This window comes from Penicillium soppii (assembly GCF_028829465.1).
Source record: "Penicillium soppii strain IBT 18220 chromosome Unknown utg000003l, whole genome shotgun sequence".
NCBI classification, from domain to species: Eukaryota; Fungi; Ascomycota; class Eurotiomycetes; order Eurotiales; family Aspergillaceae; genus Penicillium; species Penicillium soppii.
In genome coordinates this window covers 2,825,750-2,845,720 of record NW_026643233.1, presented here as the reverse complement: position 1 = coordinate 2,845,720, position 19,971 = coordinate 2,825,750, and the positions used below count along the sequence as shown (strand labels likewise).

At 49.2% G+C, this 19,971-nt stretch overlaps 6 protein-coding genes across 6 annotated transcripts; 4 read left to right on the top strand and 2 right to left on the bottom strand.

Annotated features, from left to right (window-relative positions):
• Nucleotides 1-273: 273 nt before the first annotated feature.
• On the top strand, nucleotides 274-1,552 carry N7529_003209 (uncharacterized protein; the record flags this gene model as incomplete). The annotated part of the gene is made up of 2 exons (XM_057238736.1): nucleotides 274-513; nucleotides 569-1,552. The coding sequence occupies 2 exons, from the start codon at nucleotides 274-276 to the stop codon at nucleotides 1,550-1,552; spliced, it is 1,224 nt and encodes a 407-aa protein (XP_057101347.1).
• Nucleotides 1,553-3,144: 1,592 nt separating this feature from the next.
• N7529_003208 (uncharacterized protein) lies at nucleotides 3,145-3,363 on the bottom strand (the record flags this gene model as incomplete). Its single annotated transcript, XM_057238735.1, has 1 exon — nucleotides 3,145-3,363. The coding sequence occupies one exon, from the start codon at nucleotides 3,361-3,363 to the stop codon at nucleotides 3,145-3,147; it is 219 nt and encodes a 72-aa protein (XP_057101346.1).
• A 1,987-nt stretch (nucleotides 3,364-5,350) lies between these two features.
• Nucleotides 5,351-5,889, top strand: N7529_003207 (uncharacterized protein; the record flags this gene model as incomplete). Its single annotated transcript, XM_057238734.1, has 2 exons — nucleotides 5,351-5,666; nucleotides 5,729-5,889. 2 exons carry the CDS (start codon nucleotides 5,351-5,353, stop codon nucleotides 5,887-5,889), a joined length of 477 nt encoding a protein of 158 aa, XP_057101345.1.
• Nucleotides 5,890-6,935: 1,046 nt separating this feature from the next.
• Nucleotides 6,936-8,093, top strand: N7529_003206 (wax synthase family protein; the record flags this gene model as incomplete). Its single annotated transcript, XM_057238733.1, has 1 exon — nucleotides 6,936-8,093. One exon carries the CDS (start codon nucleotides 6,936-6,938, stop codon nucleotides 8,091-8,093), a length of 1,158 nt encoding a protein of 385 aa, XP_057101344.1.
• Nucleotides 8,094-10,223: 2,130 nt separating this feature from the next.
• On the top strand, nucleotides 10,224-13,701 carry N7529_003205 (GTPase-activating protein; the record flags this gene model as incomplete). The annotated part of the gene is made up of 3 exons (XM_057238732.1): nucleotides 10,224-11,028; nucleotides 11,082-11,433; nucleotides 11,481-13,701. The coding sequence occupies 3 exons, from the start codon at nucleotides 10,224-10,226 to the stop codon at nucleotides 13,699-13,701; spliced, it is 3,378 nt and encodes a 1,125-aa protein (XP_057101343.1).
• A 688-nt stretch (nucleotides 13,702-14,389) lies between these two features.
• On the bottom strand, nucleotides 14,390-19,815 carry N7529_003204 (putative Rho guanyl nucleotide exchange factor; the record flags this gene model as incomplete). The annotated part of the gene is made up of 2 exons (XM_057238731.1): nucleotides 14,390-15,127; nucleotides 15,178-19,815. 2 exons carry the CDS (start codon nucleotides 19,813-19,815, stop codon nucleotides 14,390-14,392), a joined length of 5,376 nt encoding a protein of 1,791 aa, XP_057101342.1.
• Nucleotides 19,816-19,971: the final 156 nt, after the last annotated feature.

Here is a 19,971-nt window from a genome sequence, read left to right as displayed (position 1 = left end):
TGTATCCTAAAGGGGATACAACTGCTGCATAGGAGGTTGCGGCTTTTACGAATACGAATGTCCGGCTTTGATGCCTGTACAGTCAGCAGGCCGACCGGATCCACCAATCAACGCACGAGCCGCGCAGGAGCTGGCGTCACCCACTCCACTATTCCACCGAAAGAAGATTAGACTTATCTCACTGCTTCGCCCCTCAAGATAAGTTAACTGTTCATCTCACGGCGCCTTTTTTTTGCTTCTTGAGATCCATCTTCTACTAACTCATCACTCAACATGTTCATGCGCTCTGTCTTTCTAGGCGCTGCCGCTCTCGGCGCCAGCGCCAGCGCCATGCTGGTGGATCCAGTAACGGAACTCAAGGGTCAGAAGCTTGATGGTTTTGAGATCATCAACCCCACGGAATTGGATGAATTTAATCATGCTGCATTTGAACTGCCATGCAGTGAATGTCCTTTCAGTGAAACCAAAGAGGAAGGTCAGATCGACGGGACTGAGGCCTCACCATCTTCTCTGGTAAGGCTGACATCGATTCATTGCCTGACTGTTCATTGCTAACGAAACATCATAGATCTTGGATTTCCTCGTTGAAGACAGCCGTATGCTCGCCAACGGTCGCCAAATTTTCCCACCGGCTCCTCCCACTCCGATCCTCGCCATTCAACAGAATGAAGATGGCAAGCACTCCGATGCTGTGCCTGTTGGCTATGCGCTGGAAATCATGCCAGTGCCTCACGGCCCCCATGACGAACCCGGCTACGACCTCATCGATCTCCGCTTCACTGTTCTCGATGTGGAAGATCACCCCGTCCCAGTCGACACCGTCGCCATCAGCTTTATTCAGACTCCGCAGGGCGAGATTTTCATCGCTCGCGCTGGAATCGAAAAGACCACACCTATTACTAAGCACACTTCCTGGCGGGAGTGCCACGGCAAGACCAAATGCCTTCAAGAACTCCTAATGACTCGCATCCGCGGTCTCCTGGCTGGCGCCAAGAACAGCGTTATGGGTCTGGCCAAATCTGGTCGTAAGGGTTGCCACGGCAAATTCAAGGGTAACACAATGGGTCACCATGATCCTCACGGCCCTCACGATCACCACGAAGAAGGATCCGACGGCATGCATTTCCCTCCCCCACCTCCTTTCGGGGAAGAGAACTTTGAGGCCGAGGAGTTCGGACCCGGCGGCCACCACGGCCACGGCCACGCTCACGGCTTCTCCGACAATGGCCGTCCTCGCCCCCATCACCACCACGGACACCATAGCGCTTTTGCGCGCACTTTCTCTCGCGTTGTGCACTTCATCGTCGTCCCAGCCGTACTCGGCGTACTGGCTGGCTTGACTGCCAGCGCCGTCGGCATGTTGGTTGGCCAAGCTGTTGTTTTCCTTTGGCAACGCTACCGTGGCACTCAACCTACTGAGCACAAGGCTGCTTGGGAACAGGGAGAGGCCTGCGAAAAGCAGGGTCTGATGGCCGAAACTCGCTACTCAGAGGAGGTCCTTCCTGAATATACCGAGCCTTCCGAGCCCCGAGCATCTGTCGACAAAAATTAGATGAATAAATCAACCACTGGACTCGTCCTCCATCCACTTTCCGCTTTTGACGCTCTTCAACACACTAAGCACTTTGACGAGAATACGGGCCAACAACAACAAAAAAACATGAAAAATGAAAATAATAAACAAGACCCTACAGAGTCATTTTACCCAGCCTAGATTTGCTCTCTTCAGATCTACGACCCATCCGTCTGACTGGGAGTTCTACTTGACAAGGATCAAAATCATAAAAAAAAAACAAAAAACAAAAAACAATGTCTCGTCCCAGGGCTAAAGCCCTCCAACTGGATTTCCACCTTCTTTTCCATGGTCTATATGGCCTTGGATAACAACGTTTGTGGTACTGGTCAATCAAGAAGAGAGAAATAAGAGCACGTCAACACAACAAAATAAGAAAGAAAAAAATATGTGCTTTCTTCTGACCAGGCCAAATCCAGTCTGGAGTCTGAACGGCGCTCGTAGTTTCTACTGCGAATTCTCCTATATGAGACCCTTTCTACAGGATGGGCTCATCTTTTTCTTCTTTCAAGTCAATGTCAATAGGACTGATTTGTGAGGCTCGAGACTAGCTCGGCCAATCTTACTGGCAAGTGCTTGCTCCAAGGCTTTTTTTACACTTCCTGTTGTGTCTCTCAAATGTGTTCTATCATTTTCATGTGTTGCGTCACTTTTTGTATTGTTTATTCCCATGTCAAGCTTGTACAGCGGTTTACTTCATGTTGATTCAGTCTCATCAATTCATCAATTACATCTCCCATTCCTCGAATAATTTGTAGTGATATAACTAGTCCCTTCGTACCTGAAAGCACTAGTTCAAGTGAGGCAACAGACAGAGCCTCATGATATCCAGTTGAAAACCTATTCTTTTACTAGTGCTATCCGCGTACCGAAAAATAATTTGTTGGTTTCATTCAGCAGAGCCTATTGGCAAGCTAATAACCCAAGATTTTGGGATTCCCCAGAGTTCACATGAATTAGCCTTTCATGATATTGCCCTGGCAGGGGGTGGCGCAGAATCCACCAGCCTCGTCTCCAATCAAAGTCCGACCTTGACCATCATTTCATGGGAGAATTCCCATTGCCATAAAAATTAGCCGTTTCCGTAATCTATACCATTCTTTTGTATCGCTCTGGGTTCCAATATCTTCCAAATGAGCAATTTTAATGAGATGTCAATAATCCGGCAGACGATACAGATATTTGCGGCCGCAGATCAAGCCAGGTATATTACTTAAATCGGTTATAACATAAGAGCACCTGCTCTATCTTGCTCCATTGATGCCCCCAAAATTTTACTTGTTGTATGCACTGGATGTCCAGACACTCAATAATTTGTGGAACGTCCCTAAGTCCAAGCCGAAAGGGGTTCAATTGATGAATCTCCTATATACATATTCTTGAATTTGAACACTTTCGCTGAGGCCCTATCGGTTTCAACCGAAACTTCGTACCTCCTCATTCCGCAAGGTCGATATCGGATAAACCGCTATGCCATAGAAATGAGGATCTTATTCTAGCCGTCCCAGTCAACACGTTGTTCGACAAGATCCTCTCATGTATCTCTAATCTTTGAATCAAAGATTACAAAATCATGGGCCTCGTGTCTCCCTGCGAATCGCGTTCTGTGTTGTATCGACAGCCACGGATCCCCAGAAGAACTTCTTTCCTCCAGGTCGACGGTTCAGCTCTTTCTCCCGTTGGCGGACTTTCTGGCTGTGCTGTTTACTCTGGCGCTTTCTCGCTTTCTCCTCCTCTTTCGCTTCGGGGGTTTGGGGGGCTCGTTGGAAAAGATCTTTTAGCCAGCCCATTATGATTGAAGATATTGAAATTCAAAATCTGTGACTGGCGTGCATGAAGGCGAATGAACAGTTCAGTAATAAGACCTTGGCCGCGAGATAAATTGTTGATAAGCCAGAAGTGGAGGATGATAAATGATCAATGAGATGCACTATTCGGGGAGGGTAGCAAACTCGGAGGTCGACAAGCTCGGGGTCCAACAAGCTCGGGAGCCAACGAGCTCGGGGTGGAGCCGAAGGTCAAAATAATGCCACGTAAAGGATGAAGAGGGCAAGGTGAGGTTTCAGTGGCTAGTTGAGTTTGGAAGGATCAGAAGGTGGGCGCGTCGAGGATATATTCATTAGCCCAAAGCCTGTGTAATCAGATGACTCCGCATTTGCTGTCAGCACTAGAGCAACTAGTGGATCATCTAGGGCTGAATCAACCACTGAAGATCTCCAAGATACCGGACATTCCTTTGAGGTTCAGTGCCCCTCCATCAGAATGCCCTGCTCGGCCACAATTATAGGCGCCAAGCCCCGCCACCCGCCCCCAAACTTGGCACATGTCTTGGCTAAGATTGATCCACTGTTATAAACCCAGATGGTTCTTGACAGAGGCCTCGAATCAGATATGGTGCAAAAGTCCACACAGATGCAGATTAATATCCGCATTGTTCCGGCAATTTGCCAGAATTACTAGTGGATGTACCGTTCGATGAGTTGATGGATATTTTTCAAAACAGGCCCACATCTAGCTTTAGGTCTTACATTATGGATTCCATTGCCATTCAAAAAGAGGTCAAAACGTGAGCGGCACGATGAATTATGATATCAGCTGAATATTTGGAACACTGGAACTAAAAGTCTTGTTCCAAGGACTAGAAAGTAATTACAGCAGTATGCCAGCAACAACAAATAACACCGCAATTAAAAGCATCTCGGATCTTTCCTTCAGAGCTAGTATGAGCTTGCCAACGTGAGGTATATAGCCAATGACCAAGCCCACAATCTCCTGCCGATATACAGATGACCGGCCCTTCGGATATAAAGAGACATCGTCGACCTCGTTATTGTCCCCTTTAGTCAGTATAAGCTGCCTATACCAAATTAGCATACGATTTACTCTATTAGAAGCCAGTCTCAAGTACTTTGCGGGCTCTGATCGATCTTTTATATTGTAAGAGACTTTGATCGCTCGATGGACCATCGGCAATGGGCGGCCAGGAAACCAAACAACTGGAATATCGCCTGCGCGGATATGCTCTTGCTGATTCCATAACAAGATGAGGTCACCGCGCCGAAATGCTGGCTCCATTGACTCGGATGAAACGACCATGATTGGATACTTTGAGCCACTGATCACGCAAGCCCCTTTCCATAACATGAACAAATGTGCTATGCCCCATGCAACAGGCAACAAAGAGGAAGCAGAGCACCGGAAATAGTGAGAGTATCGCATTTTGACGTGGGTTGCTTCTTTGAATGGCTAGGAGAATAGTATCAAGAGCAACTATGCCGAAGTTGAGAAGATTACGGAATGATGCCTCCGTAAATAACCCGATCTTACAATCTATGAATGCCCCCATTTTCTATTCAATCGCGCCAAGGTGGAAGAATGTAACTCTACCTGCAATATAACATCCTGTAGATTAGCCTTCGAGCCCGCAGGCTGGCCCCCAATGTACTAGACCAATTTAATGAGTTTCAAGATGTAAGCACGAGTCATGAAACCCGTTATGCACCAAACTCAATGTACTCGTGCCGATAGTGGTGGGATATTATAGTCAGATTGACATCATATTGTGGTCCTTCTTTACCCAGTGACATGAAAGGAATTTGATCCTAGACAGGTGAGGCATTTCAAGGAAGACTATGCTTACCAGTTTGGTCTTCAGCGGAGTGTCAAAGGTATAAGAATGGCCTTTTCTCATTCTGGATTTCTATAAACACACTCTAAAGCTTCTCTTTGACTACTTCAATAAGCTGCCTAATCCATTCATTCAATCAATCAATTACAATGCACGCCAAAGTCGTTCTCGCTGGTGCCGCACTGGCAGCCATCTCCATGATCCCCTCGTGCCCGGCACCCGTGGTTGGAGGTCTCATCGCTGGAGCGTTTGGTGCTGAGCTCGCTGGTAACCTGCTCTACATTGGCCTCAACGACAACCTGAAAAGAAGCCCCGTCGATGGCTCGGTCAAGGCCCGCAGTGCCATTGGCTACAAGTCTCGTCGTGCCCTTGGCTATCCGGGTGTCTCTGAGGAAGCCGTCCAACAATGCAAAGACTCTAACTCTGGCAAAACGGACGTGAAGGTCACTCAGACCGAGGAAAACTGTAAGTAAAGCAGCTGAGCTCGCAAAAGCCAAATCTTGAGCCTTTCTGACCGATATCCATAGCCTATCAGATTGACAACGTGACCCCAGAGTGCATGAACCTGGCCACCTTGTTCACTGAAGACAGTCCGCCTGTCCCTTGTGGCTCTGCTTGCCTTCAGTACTCGAACCTGAGTGAAAGTGACAACGATGCCCTGCAGGGTTACATCCAGGAGCTCCTTTAAGTGAACCTAGTGGATAGTGTCTAGAAACAGGACAAGCCCTGTTGATCGCGGTGACAAACTCTTAACGTACATTTCTACTTGTCTTTACCGCATGTACGATGGATTGGGTCGGCCATATCTATACGTACCTCTTTTTTTTTGATTGGCTTTGAATATGTCTGTCGCTACCTACGTACTACAATAAAGGTTTCTATTTCGGTACCGATTCTTGTTTCAAAGGAAAAAAAAACTAAAGTAGCTATGAATTCTTAAAATTAGTTACCATCCTCAATATTCAATAGAGTGCTTCAAGAAGATTGTGTGAATAATTTCTAGATTCTAGAAATTCTAATATCATAATATCTCCTTCATCATTTTGAAACCATATAAACAGCCTGCATCAAGGCTAGAATAATTGACTTGGCTCAAAGTGCAAAGAAAGCCTGTTTTGTGATCATGAGATCAAATGGAAGATCAGATGCAGCCTTGCAGTGAGATGTGGGTTGTTGGGTTGATGCAATTGTTACTCTTGGCAGATTCCTCTTAACCAAGATTGTGCAAGTGCTTATGGTTTTTTGGTACCTGAAATTAAATTCACAGCTTGGCATGCTAGCGATGCATGATGACGACGGCGTAAAGCTTTTGAGAGAAGTTCCAGTAAGTAAGCGTCTGTTTTCACGCTTTGATATCCTGTTATTGGGCTGTTCAAAAGCATCCATGCGGAGATTATAAAGCTCACAGTGGGATCAATTGCGAGGAATAATAGGGCTGAACTTGCAGTGCGACTTATACTCGATCCTGCTAGAAGTTGACCCATGGAAATAGCCGAAATACCCTGGTGGGTATAATTTACCCAGTTCTGTATATTAAACCCATACTCCGGCCCCGAGCTGTGCTTTGTGCTCAATTCATCTTTGCGGTTATATCCGATACCTCCAAGGCCGCTTGCCATACCTTTGACCCGAAAGAGAAAAAAGACTAGAGCACACATTGCTGATGCCCCATGTCAGCCAATCGGTGGTGTCTTTTTTTTAGTCGCCGCGTCTACACCCTTCATCAACCTAAAGATGTCCACACTGCTCATTCCTCCAGCATTCTTTGGTCTCTCAGCCTTGGTATTCTTGGTTGCAATTCAACTGCCTCTGAAATACCGAGTATGGCTTTCCCCATTGCTGTTCGGTAGTGCATACGCATCGCTCTCTGCCAGCCAATATTTGGACGCCCTTCCAAGCGTCAACACATTATGGGGACTCTTCACCTGTATCTGGATACTGCATGCGATCAGCATCCTCTTCATAGACAAAATCAATATTCCTCGAGGCGCTCCACCATGGAATGCAGCATACAAGATTTGGATGAACCCACGGCGTCAGTTTGACAGGGAGGCCATTATATCGAGGAACCAGAATACAGATTCAACAAGCAGAGCCCCTTTCATCATTAAGCGTCTGTTTAAAGCCGTCACTTGCTGCGTTCTCCAATTTTTTATCATTGGGCCTTTTGTATTTTTGAATTTCTCCTTCACCTCACACGATTTCGGACGAGTTCAAGAGATCTTTATCCGAAGATTAATCTGGTCGGACTATGGGCCTTCGATTACTCCGCGCGAAATCCAGATCAGGATTCTCTTATCCGTATACTGGATCTGGCTGACATACTTTATGCTGGAAGTTTGTCATATTCTACTTTCAGTATTCTTTGTTGTCATCATTCGAGTTGACACTCCTGAGGAATGGCCACCATTATTCGGCAGCGTGGGAGAGGCCTACGGGGTTCGGCGCTTTTGGGCAAAATTTTGGCACCAACTAACCACACCTTGCTGTGCTTCTTCTGGCAAACTTATTACTCGACGGCTGCTCAGATTCAAGCCCGCTTCGTTCTTCGAGAAATGCTTTATTGCGTTCTGGACTTTCTTTCTGTCTGCCATTTACCACTTCGTTGCTGATTGGATGGCTGGAGAGCCTTGTCGACCGATGAATGATCTGTTCTTCTTTCTTATCAACTTTTTGGTTGTGACAGCTGAGATATTTGTGGCTTCTGTCTGGACTCAAGTGCCGAACGTTGAGGTTGGGAGGGGCAAGCACTTCCATACCTCAAAGGGGCAGAAGTTGGCAGGTTTGATTTGGCTCCTGTTATTCTTCTTCTGGAGCGTGCCAAAATGGCAATACTCGAAGCTTCAGGCTATGGTTGAACGGCTTGAAAATTCAAGACATTTAGATTTGTAGCTACTTGTTGATTGATAGGTTGGACTGAATCGAGAGCAGGCAATGACTTGGGCGGGGAATTTTTCCAGACGATGATCTAGTTGTCAAGAGAGTTGATTGCCCCAGTTAATGACCAGAAAGTACTTTTAAGAGATCAAGTATGGTACACAAGATGCGGGGACTCTGCAAACCAATGTTACGGCCCCCATTTCTGGCCCGAAAATGTCGCCCGTTTAACAAGGGCTAACATGCGCCATCTTCTTGGCGGGGCCATTGATCTTCTTGGCTTCTCATAAATTAAAAGGTCGGTCTGACGAGTAGTCATCTTGTTGCGTCACTCGGCAGGTATTAGCTGGATTCTGCAATCAAATTTGGCCCTTCCCCATTTCGTTTCGGATTCATTCCGAACACGAATACTTGACTTACGTGAACCAGACAATTGGGTTTCGTTGATTATCTTCGACGCAACTGACAAGTTGTTTCTGTCACTGAGCTTCTATAATTCAAGCTACATTTCAAAGTAATACCTTTCGAGGTATAACAACCGACCGGCCGCGACCAAGAGTCAATTCGAAGCAAGTGAGTGTGCCAGAATTAAGCTCTAAGAATGACCGCTCACTCAAAGAGACTGTTAATATAGCATTTTTACAAGCATGGAAACAACGGGGACAGGGCAACCCGCTACATACGTGCACTCCACACACGATAGGACCAGTTTCGACATCGAGGCATTACCAGAACGACCGCAAAAACGAGCCCTGAAAACCAACGAATCATACGCCAAAGAATGGAAATACGGCTCCAAGGCGAGAGTGATAAAGTATTATCTTATGTATATAATGGCGGGTTTCATCATCGGAGGCATCATTGGTACGGTGATTGGGGTATGTGTTCGCTACGCGGGCAGGTAATACCCGGGACTGGAGATTGGTAATTTCAGGTTGCGTCAATTGAAGCAGTAAATGGCCAAGAAATGGCAGAGTAAATCAAGTACGTAGGTAGAAAGTCGCATAGTGTCTAATCAGTGGCTTCCAAACACCAAAAGCTCATTACTTGACTATGTTAAGTATACCTAGATAAATTGATTTGGAAATTGAGCATCCTATTCTGGAAAATATCCTTTAAGCTGTTCAATCGCACCTTCAGGGCTATAGTCACTATATACTATTACCATAGGCTGTAGTCGCTTTATATATTTATATTTCCTCCGGAGGGTAACTTGGGTGCCGTCTTCTCATTTACCTACTTGGCTTTTTATCAAATAAGCCCTCAATCACTAGATTAACTTACTACAAAAGCTAAACCTTCCAGTCTTTTATATTCTTGAAGTCAGTCTTAGAAAAACACAAATATGGGCTAGATAGTTCTTTGAGAATTATTTAGATGCATAGCAGGTCTACTTCTCATATGGGCCCTTGATGTAAACCCATCAACGCATATTGTATTGGGATTTGAAGAAAATCACTTGTATTCAGTTTCGAAAGGACATTTACAGGGAGCTATCCAACTAAGGCCCACAAGTATCACGAAAACGAGCTCGAGAGCCAGAGGCGGGACATGAGGGCGACCATCAACTAGAGCGAACAGGGTGCCCAAAGCTCTGCAAGTAGTAGAAAAGTCACGCTACTCGGGCTAAGGCACGAAAGCTCACTGTGCCAAAGTATGTCTAGACATTCTTTCAGCTGTAAGGCTTGCAATAGATTCTGTTATATAGGTCAGATGTACGGCCTTGTTAGGTTGAGTTCCAGAGCCCCAGAGCCCCATAAGGTGAGCGAGATGTAAATTGCTTGTATATTAAGGAGCTGCTGGTCCAATATTGCTTCATAAAGACAAGTTGATACCGCGTAAGTCACTGCCAAGCTGACGCCAGTCACGTGCAGCTGCTGTGACGATGCCCCCTCTTATCAATCCGACAACAACAACCGACTCGATTACTTGTTCAGTAGGCTTTTAGTCCTCGGCCAAGGATTATTCGGCTTGTACAATGCCCCTGAAGCTTCAATTACAACTACTCACGGGCTTCCTTTCATTTTCTTAGCCCGGATCAGCTACCGTCAATTTCCCCAGCTCTAGCTCCGATCCCGACATCATCGGTTATCAGTTCCAGGACATTGCCCCCCGAATTCCACCCCTCCCATTCACCTCCACAACATGATACCGTGGTCGTCCTTCGTGCAGAAGGCCCAGAGTCTGATTGATCCGGCCAACTTCAATATTCCCGCCCTATCCTCATCCGACGATACTCCCTCGAAAGCGTCGCTGTTCCGCCAGCAGTTCCGCCTCCCTGATTCCCAGAACCCGCTGCAAGAGATCACTGCGGATCTTGTTCTTCCGCTGCCCAATTCGTCGTCGAGTCAAGGAGAGGCTTCCCGCAAGGCTGACAAGGCTGGGAACACATATACGGGCCGTTTACATCTGAGTGAACGTTTCATCTGCTTTTCCACTCAGCCAACCAGCTTCATTCCTTCCGCTACAGCAAGTGCGTCGACCACATGGACCGGTCAGACGCATGGCACTGGGCCTTCGGGCAATGGCTTTATTCTCCCACTATCCAGTATACGACGCGTCGAACGTCTCCACAGTGCCAGCCATGTATTCTCCTTAGCGCTCACGACGTGGAACGGCCTGCTAAACAAGCAGCAAGAAGCCAATCTCACCCCTCAGCGCCTCATTCTACAGCTTGTCGGTAGCAGACAGGCTTGCGAGCGATTCTGCGACACACTCAAGAAAGGCCTGCGAGAGGGTATGAAGGAGGTTGATAGCTTGCGGTCGGTCGTTGCCGATTGCTATTCGGAATATTTACTCTCGGGCGCGAAAGGGAAGGGTCAGGACGGGACTGAAACGGACGGTCGTCAACCCCCTGATGCGGGCCTGGGTTTGATATTCCGCTATCCTGGTGATGCACGTAAGCTTCGTGATCGCAGCAAGATGAGATTGTGGGGTGAATATTTCAGAGGTAAAAATGCTTTTTCTTGGTTTAGCGTGGGATTGCCGACTAATTCTCATCAGAAAATGGCCGCAATGCAACACTGGTCCGTCAGCCAACTTTCCATAAGCTCATCAGAGTTGGTTTGCCAAATCGGCTACGAGGAGAAATCTGGGAGCTCACGTCCGGCTCTCTGTTCCTTCGTCTGAGAGCTCCCAAGCTATATCAACAGACATTGGCCAAATTCGAAGGCCAAGAGTCACTGGCTATCGATGAGATCGAGAAGGACTTGAATCGCAGTCTACCAGAATATCCTGGATTCCAGAGTGAAGAGGGTATTGGTCGACTGAGACGAGTTCTCACTGCATACAGTTGGATCGACCCAGAGATCGGGTACTGCCAGGCCATGAATATTGTGGTTGCCGCTTTGTTAATGTATGTACCGGGTCAATTTGGTTGGATACGATTGCTAATATCCATAGATATATGTCAGAGGCACAGGCATTCTCCATTCTTTCTGTATTATGTGACCGTCTCCTACCCGGCTATTATTCCACAACTATGTACGGAACCCTGCTCGATCAGAAGGTATTCGAGTCGCTTGTCGAGAAAACAATGCCTGTTCTTTGGGAACATCTCACTAAGTCGGATGTGCAACTCTCCGTTGTCTCACTGCCGTGGTTCCTCTCTCTCTATATCAACTCTATGCCACTCGTTTTCGCTTTTCGTGTTCTGGATGTCTTCTTCTTGGAAGGCCCTAAAGTGCTCTTCCAGGTTGGTCTTGCCATTCTTCGAGTCAATGGTGAAGAACTTCTTGAGACACAGGATGATGGTTCCTTCATCTCTGTCTTGAAATCATACTTCTCGAGATTAGATGAATCTGCCCACCCGAGATCAGAGAACCCTAAGTTGCGGGCAATCACCAGATTCCAGGAATTGATGGTGGTGGCTTTCAAGGAATTCTCTGGCATCACCCACAGCACGATCACTGAGACGCGGGAAAAGCACAAGGGTGCTGTGTTGGATAACATTGAGACATTTGCAAAGCGTACTTCTATCCGCAATCTTGGCCCCGAAAGCAAACGTCTCAGCGTGGATGATCTTGGGACTATATATGATCGCTTCTATGAGACTTTGTATCAATGGCAGCAACACCAGAGAATCATCGAAGAAGAAAAGAGGCGACAAGAGAGGAAGAAATCCGAGCGTCTATCGATGCTCGCTCCTCCCGCCGATCAACAAGTTGGCCGCGTTGGTCTCGGACCTAGCCCTACCCATATGGACTATGACGCTTTCAGAGAGTTCCTTGCCGCTACATCCAAATGGGCAGCTGCTGACTCCCCTGGACCATCGAGAAAAGGATCAGCAGCCCAGTCGGCACTGTGGGCGAACCGCCGGCAACCAGCCGACCATGAGTTCATGCAACGTCTTTACCGCAAGTGGGCTACGGACCCCGAAGAAGGGTTAAACCTGCAAAACGTGGTGAACGGTCTAGCCCGTCTCAAGGGCTCGCCCGACATCATGAATAACATCAACTACTTCTTCGATCTATACGATGACAACGGGAACGGCCAAGTTGACCGCGAGGGAATCCTCAAAATCTCCGAAGCACTCTTATTCCTCTCACGACGAGGCTTTGAGGGCACAATTACTGCTACCCCATCGGTGGAGAATTTGAACTCTCCTGGTGATCGTGATCGCGGTGAGAACTCACTCACCACTGACGAGAAATTCCTCGGCAGTGTCAGTGCGTTCATTCGCCGCTGTTTCGAATATGCCGATCCCAGTCACCTGGAGAACAAAAAGTCAACCCAACAAGATGCCACCGAAGAAGCGACCGCAAAGCTAGACTCGTTCGTCATCGGCGACGACGACGACGAAGAAGATTTGATTGATGTCGACGGAGATTCCAAGGCCAAGGAGTCAGCACCAGACTCGCCAGCCCAGCGCGAATCAGACACCCACGAACACAACCCCTCAATGTCCGAGTCTGCAAATCAAGCCCTGGACCCTAACAACCCCCTCCATATCACCCTCCCCACCTTCCGCATGGTCGTCCTAGCCGACGAACTCCTTGAACAGTTCTTCGAATCCTACTTCCCGCAATCCTTCCACCTGTCCGATCATCCCCATCCAGCAGCCCTAGCCGCCTCTTCCACCATGTCCTCAAACCTAACAACATTCTCCAACATCGGCAGCATCCGCTCCAGCTCCACTGCGGGCTCAGTCCCGGTAGCCGGCGCCTCAGGCGGCATCGTCCCCCCAGGCAAAGGTCTCCGCGGCGTCCTCGACAACATCGTCACGGACGGCATCCGCATGGCCGCCGAAGTCAAGAAGCGCATGGATGAGGCGCAGCGCGAGATCGAGCGCAATGCGCTCGGCCGCGACGACGAAGAAGATGAAGACGACGAGGACGACTACCCCCGTCGCGAATCTAGCAACGTCATGGCGGGCGGTATCTCCAGCTGGGGCGCTGGTGCTTATGGCGCTGATACGGAGCGGCGCAGCGTCGTCCGCGATGCCGATCGCGATCTGCTCGAAGACGCCGAGTTGCTTGGTGGTGGGAAGGAAGAGAGAACTTCCCTATTGGATGGGAAGAATGTTTCCGGGCACACATCTCGTAAATTTTCTGGCGCTTCTAAGGGCTCTCCTGTGCGTGATGATGGCGAGGTCATTAGCAAGGTTGTGGAGTTTGATTCATGATTCTTTTCATGCTGTCTATCATATATGGGTTGCCATCTTTGTTTGTTTACCAACGGTCCATTTCAATCGGCATGCCTTTGTACTACAACCCTCGGATTGGATATCTCGTTTCTTTGCATGACTCCTGTCCAATTAAATGCACCTTTTAGATACTTTTAGAAAGAGCCTATCGATCTAATTGTTTTTATCGATGCTGCATCTTATGTAAAGTGTACCAAGTAGTAGAAATAAGAATGTATGGTAAATTGAGACAAGAGCCTTAAAACTAGAAGAAGAAACTCGTAAAATAACAGGCCGTTGCACAAAAAGTGTTCTGGATTCAGAGAATCGTCAAGTCATGAGATGCAGTGACGTTTTCTATGTACAGCATCGCTACCAAACATGCTAGGCTTGCTTGACAAGATGGATGCAATCGATCATCACCGAACTTCGCGTGGAAGTACCAGGGTATTGAGTGATGACGAAGCAGAAGAGGGAAGAAAAGGGTATAAAACAAGCAGGGGCGTGAGGGAGGGGAATGGTCAACAGACAAAATTCCAAAATAACGCGAGAGAATCAAATCAAAAAAAGGGAGACTAGATAGTCGAAAGGCGGAATACCAGATGGAAAGACAAGCTCCAGTTATACTAGATTTGAACGAACATGCGAAAGTAAGAAGCAGTTAAGGATCAAACTGCCCAGTCCACACTCAGTCCTTCTGGCCCTCGTTTTCAACAAGTTCCAGAACAAGCTGACTGCGCTCATACTCTGGGTGCTGCATACAGATCTTAACTGTATTGCCCGTCGGCCCAGAGAATCCATTAGTAGCACCGGAGAAGCCACTCGAAAGGCCCGAGCCACCCGTATTAGCCTGAGCATTGCCAGAAAGCGAGCCAGGCATTTTACTTCCATCATCAATGCAGACAACGTTATGGCCAGGAATAACCTGGCGCAGGCGGCCGTTCATGGCATTACGCACTTCGACGAAATCTTCATTGAACAGAATGAGGAATTTGCCATAAAGACAGGCGGTGTGCGCGCTGCCGACGAATTCCATGACGACGCTGCGCGAGACGTCACCGTGTTTGTTGACGTAGACCGCGCACTGTTGGTATGCGACGAGGAACTCGCTCTCTGAGATGCGGAACATGCCCAGGGGCTTGAGGCCGGTAATGCGGTTGGCGATGCTGTGCAGGGTGTCTTGGGCGTCGGAGGTTTCGTTTGCGCGGAAGTCGGGGACAGACCAGGAGAGTTTTTTGTCGAGGGTGAGGACTTCGATGCCTTTTTGGGTGGAGATTGCGAGGGAGGAGTGGAACATGTTTATTCGGTAGGTTTCGGCTGGGATGTAGAATTCGTCGTATTCGCGGAAGAATTCGGTTTGGGAGCGGCGGGATGTGAAGAGACGGCTTTTGCTTGTGGAGGATTTTTGGAGGACGGGCTCGAGAACCTGCGTTGTGTGTTAATTTTGGTTTCGTATTTATTTGGTGTGTGGCTTGCCTTGAATGTGGATGAGAGTCCATCGCGCTTCTTGTACAAGACCAAGTATCTATCTTTCAGACGACCGGCGGCAAAGAAGCCCACTTCACGATTTCCAGACAGCTTCTGCGGGGCTCGTCGGGCAGAGTCTTGGGACGATTGGGACGCATTTCCACTGGCGGGACAGACAACATCGAGGTGATAGGCAATCAAAGACCGATCAGCAATCAACAGTAGCAAGTTAAAATCTTCAAAGACCGCAAGCTGAGTGACCCTCATAATGGGGATTGCTCTATACCACCCGCGCGGGTTGCTATATTCAGACATATAAACTCCATACTCTGTACCAATGGCACACATGACGCGCCCAGAAGGCTGTTGGAACACCGTGGCACAGTTGACAGCAGTCCTGCAGACCGGAGGGGGCCGAGGACTAGAAGGCTCGTATTTCTTGTCGACTTCCTTGATTGCACGGTGCAGAGGCGTGCCCTTGATAGTGACACTCTTAGAGCCAGGTGTATGATCAGAGTAAGCGAATGCAGTGTCTGCAAGCACACGGAGCCGGAATGGCTCCGCGTTCTGCGAAAACAAAGCGGCGGCGTGTTTTGTTTTGGCTTCGATGATCTTCTGACACCATTCCTTGCGGTTTTGGGCCGAGAAAGCATACAGAGTGTATGTCCCCGTTTTGCCCAGATGTTTGATCTTGAAGGGGTAAAGGATCTTATCGTCTCGGGAGTTGTCAATGGTTGTCGTTCCTCCTGATGCACCAGAACCGGTATGTGTCAGAGGACTGACGGCGCCTGCTTGGGAGGGCGTTACAGTCGAGACACCCCTGACCGATGATTTGACGACGGGGTCATCATCGGTGCTTTCCAACCCGAGGAGATCCATCGGAATGGGGAGCTTTGAGACATCATATCTCTCGTATTTGACTGCCCGGTCCCGCATTGTGAATGTCTTGGCAAGAACAAGGTAGTGATCGAACAAGATGGCATGGGTCTCGACGAGGAATCGAGTACGTGTTCCTGGGCGTTGCAGCTCACCCCGATGTATGATCTGGCGACCCAGGTGTTCAAGGTTAAGTTCGACCTCCTTCTTCATATCGGGTCGCAATTGCAGCTTGGCTGCTAACTCCATCAGATCGGCCTTCTTGTTCATCTCTCCTACTTTGTTGTCACACTCCAGTGCGACAACCTTGATCTCCTCAATAGCCTGTACCAAATTGGTCTTTTCTTCTGAGTCTTTGACCATGTTCTTGTGCACCGTCGCGAGTAGAAGAGTATACCGTTGAATTCTCGTAATCGGAGCCTTGAGGAAAGTATCCCAGCTAAGTCGACTGGACAATTTGTGCTCCCGGGCTTGGTTCAAGAACTGCTTGAAGTGCGGGTTGCGCTCGGCCTCTTTGCGTACAAGATAATTGGCGGTCGGGAACGTTGCGGCGTAGTCAATGTAGACGTTCTTCGCCTTCCGAATCCATTCTCTGAAAATATCACTAAATCCAGAGATGAATGGACCCTGCTCCTTTTGGCGGTACTTCAGCTGTGCCAGCAGGAAGTCCTCGTTGACCTTCTTCACGGCATCAACCTTGCCGAAGACATCGGCCAGGAATTTAGGTAACCGTTTCGACGGAATGATTGGAGGGTTCATGGCAGCTAACTGGTCACGATAAAGCTCTCGAAGGACATCCAGTTGGCCAATATAGGAGTCTTCGGTGGTGACAATCTCGTGCAAGTTGTTTTGTCGATCAACCTCTTTCCTTGGGTGAGCTTCCCACACCTCTTTGGGAACCTTGTAGAAAGTCACCCAGTCTTCGGCCTTCTTCTGCGGGGCCATCATCTGGGCCTTGAGGTTGACCTTCTTCAAGGTTCTCATACAATGATGGGAGTAGCACCGGCCGAAGCTATCCGTATCTTCGATGTGCATCTCCTGCAAGTGTAGCCTGGCCGAGTAACATCCCGTTCCAGTGATCTGGAACAAGACACCCGACAGGGTGCCCGAGCCGAATTTAACCCATTCTTCCTCTTTGACCAGCGCACCTTCCTGAAGCATACTACTCACGACTCGAGCAGCCAGTGTCTCGGCATCAGCAATATTCATAGTAGGGACTTTGTGAGTGAACAAAGCAACCATGGCATCGGCGATGGCTTGCTCTCTGAGGTCCGTTTCGTCCTCGCTCAAATCTCGAATCCAAGACAAGAGAGAACTCAACGCCCACGGCTCGCTGCATTTCTTGAAATGTTCGGACGACAGCTTCGCAGGATGGAATCTCTTGCGCCGACCAGCCGGAATGCTTGGCAGATCCAGCGTGATAGCCGCCGCAGCTGCCGCGGCCGGATCGATATGAGGAAGATCCTTCTGCTTGAGCTTCAGAAGAAGCTCCTGCTGCTGTTGCTTATATCTATAGGCCTCGGTCTTGGACCTGATAGGTGCATCAGCGCGAGGTCCAACAGGAGTCGACAAAGACGACGACCGCGGGACTTGAGATGGGCTCAACAAGGTATCCCCATCGAAGTCCGCATTGTGCTGCGAGGGGTTTCTATACAGTGAATAGGGGTCGTGATGATCCTGCTCTGCATGGCGATTATAGGTGCCCGCTGGCATTAATTGAGAAACAAGATCGACATTACCAGCAGGTTCAACAGGCGCTGGTGGCAAGGGGCGCATCCCGGGGTGGAAGAAAAGTTCTTCGTGTGCGGCTCGGTGAGGGCTATCATCATCAGACAGGTCGCCAGGATGGGGCTGATCATATGGCGCTTCTCCTTCATCGCCGTAGTCAAAGCTCATGCGTCGAGCGTAGGCATCGGGTGCAGAAAGCCCTCCTGTACCACCAGCATCTACCCTGGCGTCGGGTAGCATGTTGTGGAGACGGTTCGCATATGCGTACGCGATGGCCGGGTGTCCATATTCATCGTAATATTCCCCGCGTTCGTCGGGAGACACATTCGAGCTTCTGTGGGAGCCGGATGTGCCTTGGAACCTGTTGCCCGCTGCAATATCCGAGTAGTCCTCAGAACCGTACTCTTCTCCGTAGTGAAGGTTTGCTTGATACCCTCCTTCATAAAACTCAAGATCATGGCCAATGAAGTCACCATCAACATTGGGGTCAGGATTGGGGGAGTGGTCTCTTGGCGAGATGTTAGATCCACGAGAACTGAGAACTGACGCATTGGTCTCGCGTCGCATTCGTCCTTCGGTGCGCTGCAGTTCACGCTCCTGTTCACGGGCCTCTCGTGCTATATCTTCTTTCAACATAGCCAGTCCAGCCGCGGCTTCGGCGTCACTTTCATCGCTGTGGGCGTCATAATTCACGTAATGACCTGTGCCGGTGTCCATATTTCCATTATTAGTGTGCGTGTGTTGTTCATCTGGCGACAAACGCAAGCGCGAGGCAGAGCTAGCATGGGATGCTCTTGAACTGTGGCGCCGCGCAAAGTTCTGAGCACCCAAATTCGCCTCGTCTTGTCTTATGACATCTTCGTACGCCATGGGAGCATCTGCTGGTACGTAGTCACCGTTTCTCTCGATTTCCTCCGCGGGTGGGCCCGGCAGAGGTCGCGATTGAGGGTGTCGAGTCAGAGTATCTGTTCGCCTCGGTGGTATTATAGGTAGTTCTGACTGCACTGGAGGACTTGGCAGGGATCGCCCTGGCCCAGATTGAGATAAACTTGGTCGCTTCGCGTAAAGGCCATTTGTTTGCGGTTGGTGGACTGGAGGTGTTGGTGGCTGTTCCTCGTATGAACTACTCGAGACCGTTGAGTTGTATTGAGGAGAAGGCATATCGTATGCAGTTCCCGGAGAGTTGTTGTAGTAAGGCCGTGTTGCAGGCGGGGGCATGTGGACTGTGCCAGGGGAGTTTGAGGGCACATAGGAAGGTGAAGGATTTGGTGACATAGGCTGATACACAGGCTGACGTCCTCCATACGGGTGATCTGGGGCCCTCGGCGGTGGAGGCGGTGGTTGTTGGGAGGGAAAGCCATAAAATTGTGGGGTTGGTGGTGTTTGGCCGTAATGCGAAACTGTGCTCTGCCTTCTAGGTAGAACCGGAGAGCTCAGGCCGGAAGATGTAGTGGACTGGTACGCCGCGGGGTTATAAGGTTGGTGTCCGGAAGCCGGGGCTGCGTAAGTATGGCTTGTGCCGTTGTACGTCTGTTGGTTATAAGCGAGGACTGGTTGCGACTGCGTGTGTGGGAGGCCGTATTGTTGTGGGTTGTATGCTGACTGGGAAGTTGCCGCCCCTGAGTATTGATACTGGTAAGACCCGGCAGAGGTCTGAGAAGAGGCACGGCTCGGCGACGTGCGTGCCATTGTATCTGAAGAGGCGTGCGAATATCTTGAGTCTCGGTCATCTTCATAACCCCCATGCGCAACGTTATAGCCTCCTTGCCCAGCACCTCCATAGCCACCACTTTGGTCCAAGTATTGTCCCTGATATTGCGCGTTTCCTTCGGTCGCTCTCGTATTCTCAGCCTGGGCTGGGTTGAAGAATCCAGAATCATCCCCGGCATTGTAACTCGGCATCCTCCGAGGTAGATGTTGGTCTGGCGCAGGGTTGTTCTGGGATGAATATCTTTCGTATCGGCCAGTTGATGATTGAACGGAGACCTGAGGGTTTGGAGATTGGCCATAGTATGCCTGTTGGCCGTTCGGATATTGTGCCATAATTGCGGAGGGGGTCCCACCAGGTGTCAACTCCACTCGATTCGACGCGCTCACAGGTGTGCGCGGGTCTAGGGTCTAATTTGTGCGGTGAATACTAGGTCAAGCCGACATTCGAATGGGCAAACGAGTGACTAAGGAGGAGATTGAATCGAATCG